At 43.8% G+C, this 5,168-nt stretch overlaps 1 protein-coding gene across 1 annotated transcript in view; it reads left to right on the top strand.

Annotated features, from left to right (window-relative positions):
* Positions 1–1,625: 1,625 nt before the first annotated feature.
* Positions 1,626–5,168, top strand: part of polr1b (RNA polymerase I subunit B) — a 13,592-nt gene continuing 10,049 nt past the window's right edge. The window contains exons 1-7 of the mRNA XM_015039505.1: positions 1,626–1,802; positions 2,802–2,969; positions 3,047–3,193; positions 3,308–3,440; positions 3,517–3,653; positions 4,113–4,336; positions 4,691–4,862. Coding sequence (XP_014894991.1) covers positions 1,626–1,802; positions 2,802–2,969; positions 3,047–3,193; positions 3,308–3,440; positions 3,517–3,653; positions 4,113–4,336; positions 4,691–4,862 — 1,158 coding nt within the window. The remainder of the gene's footprint in view (positions 1,803–2,801; positions 2,970–3,046; positions 3,194–3,307; positions 3,441–3,516; positions 3,654–4,112; positions 4,337–4,690; positions 4,863–5,168) is intronic.

A 5,168-nucleotide genomic window follows, 5' to 3' on the forward strand; every position in this document is an offset into this window, starting at 1 on the left:
TTTTTTTCAAGTGCATTTTTGACTTTTCAAACTAAAATTTTCAAGTCTCTCCGATTAATATAAAAATGTCTGAGTTTGTTAGCGGAAAGATACAATTTTTTCTACTTACAATGGCTCTGGCATGGGAGTTAAGTGTTTTAAATGAATGATAAATAAGTAGTATTCTCCTGTTTCAAGTGAAAAAGGAAAATATTTGGTGGTTGCGATCAAGCAGACGGAGGCGGCAGTACGCAATGACGTCACCTTACTGAAGGCTAAATGTCCGCTGAGCGCGGGCAGCTTTCGCCGGGTGCGGTGGCGCGCGCCTGTAATCCAAGCTACCGGGAGGCTGAGGCTGGCGGATCGTTTGAGCTCAGGAGCTCTGAGCTGCAGTGGACTATGCCGATCGGGTGTCCGCACTAAGTTCGGTATCGATATGGTGCTCCTGGGGGAGCCCGGGACCACCAGGTCGTCTAAGGAGGGGTGCATCGGCCCAGGTCGGGAACGGAGCAGGTCAAAGCCCCCGTGCCGCTCAGTAGTGGGATCGCGCCTGTGAATAGACACTGTAGCGCAGCCTGAGTAATACAGCGAGACTCAGTCTTTTTACTGCGTCCACACCTCATGTTTTTACACCGCCTCACTAACTACCACCCAACCTCAGCAATAAAGCGTCTAGGAGCAACAAGAACCTCACGTTTTCTACTCAAAACCACTGCAGCTTCTTGGTTCCACAGCGCCGCCAACTGGACAGCAACCCAAATACCCACCGGTCACAATTCCACAGTAATACAACCAAACTGCATTTTTGTTGAGAAATACCCTTACAAAAATAATCTTTGTTGAGAAATAAAATAACAACATTTAGTTAGTATTAATCTTAATATTAATCTGATCGGTAAATCTGCGTATCAATTTATAAATGTGCGCGCTTTTGTGAATGCGAAAGAGTGAATGTGACTAGTGTAAAGCGCGTTGAGTGGTCAAAATGATCGGAAAAGCGCTATACAAGTTCGGTATTTTTACCATTTACTAAAGGTATAAAGATTAAACTTTCAGTATGTATTAATATCCTTAATATCACAGGTGGCAGAATAGCCAAAAATTGTACTCAAGTAAGAGTAGCACTACTTCAACATATTTTTACTCAATAGCCGTCCAAGAATTTAATCAAGTAAGTGTAAAAAAGAATTTGGTAAAAAGTATTCAAGTACTGACTTATTATTATGACTTAAACAAACTGAAACCTGGAGATGTAGGTATTAATGATTTAGTGCGGTGCGCCACCGCAACGGGAAAACAGTGCAGAAAAACCGCTTATGTTTCTGTAAATACAATATGACGGCAACATAACAAAGATTGTTTGTAACAAATATGTCATAGTCTGATCAAATTTCAAACCCCAAAAATGTTAACCATTCTCCGAATGAATTCATCATATAATTCGCTGACTATAAAATTATTTGCCAACTTATTTCCACTATAAACTGATTTAATGTATTGACCGGATGGAGTCGCAAGTGAAAGTTTATTAACCACCACAAGATGGCAGAAAAGGCACAACGAACCTTCCTGCTTCTCTTCCGGTGCCTCAGACATGTGCTTCCGGTGTCAGCAGGTCCATGTGGTAAACAAGCAGAAGCAGAAACATGGAGCCTTCTGATAAGTGGACGAATTTGCCTCATGGACCGAGTTTGAAGAACCTGACGGACGGAGGCTTCGGGAAGCTGAAGGACAAACAGCACCCCGCGGTCCAGGACCTCACCAAGGCCCACATCGAGTCCTTTAACCAGGCTGTCACCGAGGGACTCGCTCGGGTCGTCCTGGTGGGTCACCGGACAATGAATACGGAGTTATTTAGCTTAAGATGCTAAATTATATCGATTCGTCACTCAGCTCTATTAAAAGCGGGTGAAATCATTCTGTGTAAAATTAGAGCAAATTGAAACCCAAACATAATTTTTCATAAAGTTATTCCAGTTGTCCACTCATGTTCTCCCCTCTGCCAGACTAAACTTTACTTGTTTTAGGTTATTATATTATTATTATTATTATTATTTGGTGGATTCGAGAAAACTTTGTGAGAACATTTTTTTTTGTAAATTTGTTTATTGTGTTTTAGCATCTAATTTGAACAGGAATGTGATTTGTTTGGTGACAAGAACATGATTTGCTTTGTATATTATATTATTATATACTTATTATTCTTAACCACTTCTGTATTTGAGTGGAATTAATCTGTAAAGTGTACACTTTATTAAACTGAATTGATAACTAATTAAATAACCTTTCCCCACTATTTTAATTTGAGATTCAGCTGTAACAGAAAGTTATAAACGGAGTTGGACGATATGGCTCTAAGATGTATCACAATATTAGCATTTCATATCAGTCTATATCAATATTGACTTTTATTGACTAGTTTTTTCCTTTAAATATCTGAAATACAAGAAAGATTACATCTAGTAACCTTTATTGTTTCATCTGGTTTTTACTCCACTCTGTTTTTTATTTTTACACAGTTGTGAGAGACGGAGGAGAAACTTGAAACTGCTGCTGTGCCAATTACTCAGCAGGTTGTTGCTAGGCAACCACAGAGTGAGAGAATTAGTCGATTCCACCAACCTAGCTTAGCTACCTTTCCTCTGCCTACATCACCCAGAATGCCGTAAAGTTCAGGATTGGCATTCAGTGAATATTGAATATTTCCTAGACGTGTTATACTGATATTATGTCTATCCCGCTATATATTGTTATTGATGTATAGTTATTAGCTATGAGCTGGGGGTCGTCCATGTTTGGTTTTACCCGGTGTTTCCTCTCAGGCCATCCCGCCCCTGGAGTTCATGTTCAAACAGAACAAAGTGACCCTCGCCTTTGTGGAAGCCTCCATCCACAACCCAGTGGTCACCAAGGGCAGCATCTGCACCGAGATGAAGGTTTACCCCGCAGAGTGCCGAGGCAGGAGGTGCTCCTACAAAGGAAAGCTGGTGGTAAGGCCCCGTCCCTCAGACCAGGATCAAAACGGAGACCTTTGACCTCTGTTTGACGGCGCGTTGTGTCGTTTTAGGCGGACATCAGCTGGGCAATCAACGGCATCCCGAAAGGCATCATCAAGCAGTCCCTGGGTCAGGTGCCGATCATGGTGAAGTCCAAGCTCTGCAACCTCCACGGTTTGTCGCCTAAGGAGCTCGTAAAGCATCATGAAGAGGCAGAGGTTCGCTACGCCATCCGTGATGTCATCGTCAACCATGACGGCCAATCAGATTCAAGCTTTAAAAGCAAAGGAGTTGTTCCAGTCAAATCCCACTAATTGTCTTTGACCTGGCAGGAAATGGGAGGTTACTTCATCATGAACGGGATCGAGAAGGTCGTCCGCATGCTGATACAGCAGAGGAGGAACTATCCGGTCGCCATGTCCAGGCCCAAGTGGAAGAGCCGCGGTCAGGGATACACCCAGTACGGTAAGGATGCAGAGCCACGCCTCCTTTAAAAGCAAGCGCCGCCCCTTTAAGAACGAGCCCCGCCCCCTGCTGGCAGGTATCTCCATGCACTGCGTGAGGGAGGAGCACTCGGCCATCAACATGAACCTCCATTACCTGGAGAACGGCACCGTGATGCTGAACTTCATCTACCAGAAGGAGATGTTCTTCCTGCCGCTAGGCTTCGCCCTCAAGGTAACGCACCGATCCAGTACCGATCCGATACCCGCACCGATCCGATAACCGTATCGGTAAAGATAAAATTCTACTACATGTGTCTGATGCATGAATGCAGGTCTATTCAGTCTGATTCTGTTTATTTTACGTTGTATTTATAATTCCTAATTGCACTTTCTTGGTGTTTTCAAGAGTTGGCAAATAACTTGTAATCCAGTGCATTTATATGACAGTGCAAAAAAAAAAATTTTGTTTTAGATTAATTTCAGAAATTTGATAGAAAAACTTGGAAATTTATGAGCTCCGAAAGTAAAAACTTTGCTATGAAAAACAAAGAAATTTTGGGATTAGTCCCAAAAACATTTCTACAAATAAAATAGAATACTAGACGTCAGATATCGGTATTGGAATTGGAAAAAGTGGGTGGGTGCCCTCCTGATTTTAAGTTTGTATTTTTGTTTGCCTCTCGCTGCTCAGGCTCTGGTGGACTTCACAGATTTCCAGATCTACCAGGAGCTGATCAAAGGCAGCGAGGACAACTCCTTCTATAAGACCTGCGTGTCAGAAATGCTGCGCATGGTGTCGGAGGAGGGCTGCACCACCCGCAGCAAGGTGCTCGACTACCTGGGCGAGCGCTTCCGGGTCAAGCTGAGCGTACCGGAGTGGTACACCAACGAGCAATGTGCCAACTTCCTGCTAAAGTAAGCACTTAATATAATGTACGAAGAACTTCTTTAAAAGGCTTTCATGTCTTTTATTTTAATTTTGAGGATGAGTGGTTAGAGTAGGGGTGTCCAATGTGTGGCTCGGGGGCCATTTGTGGTCTGATTGTGTGTGGCCCTTCACTTCAGTTCAAGAATAATAGCAAGCCAGTTTATCAGATAATACTTTTTTGTAATTTAATGCTGTAGAGGTGCAGCATTGAGTTATGTGTCGCATGCGGGGCCCTAAACTCTCCTCTGTCTCAGTTCCCGGCTCTGTGACATCAACTCCCTGGGAAGAGCAGGAAAGTTATGAAATTAAAATGATGGTGAAACTCTGCGTTTTGTGTGCAGCGAATGCCTCTGCATCCACCTGAAGTCGGACCTGGAGAAGTTCTACCTGTTGTGCTTCTCGACCCGGAAGCTTTTCACCTTCGCCAAGCAGGAGTGCATGGAGGAGAACCCGGACAGCCTGATGTGCCAGGAGGTTCTGACTCCGGGTCAGCTCTACCTCATGTTCCTGAAGGTCAGACCCGCCCGCCCTTATTTGGGTTCTTCCTGTCTGCTCTGTATCCTTCCTTCTTTCTGCCCCTCTTTCCTTCACCTCTCCTTTCCCTCTGTGTTATCTTGTTTGTCTCCTTTATTTCTTCCTTCCTTCCATTCCTGTTTTTCCTTCCTTCCTTCTGCTCTGTATCTTTCCTTCCTTCCTTCCTTCCTTCCTTCCTTCCTTCCTTCCTTCCTTCCTTCCTTCCTTCCTTCCTTCCTTTCGTCCTTCCCTTCTCCCTTCCTTCTTTTGTTCGTTTGTTCCTTTCCTCATTCCTTCCCTCCTTCC

Source organism: Poecilia latipinna, unplaced genomic scaffold (genome assembly GCF_001443285.1).
Source record: "Poecilia latipinna isolate Pla-1442-1.1 unplaced genomic scaffold, P_latipinna-1.0 Scaffold474, whole genome shotgun sequence".
Classification (NCBI taxonomy): Eukaryota; Metazoa; Chordata; class Actinopteri; order Cyprinodontiformes; family Poeciliidae; genus Poecilia; species Poecilia latipinna.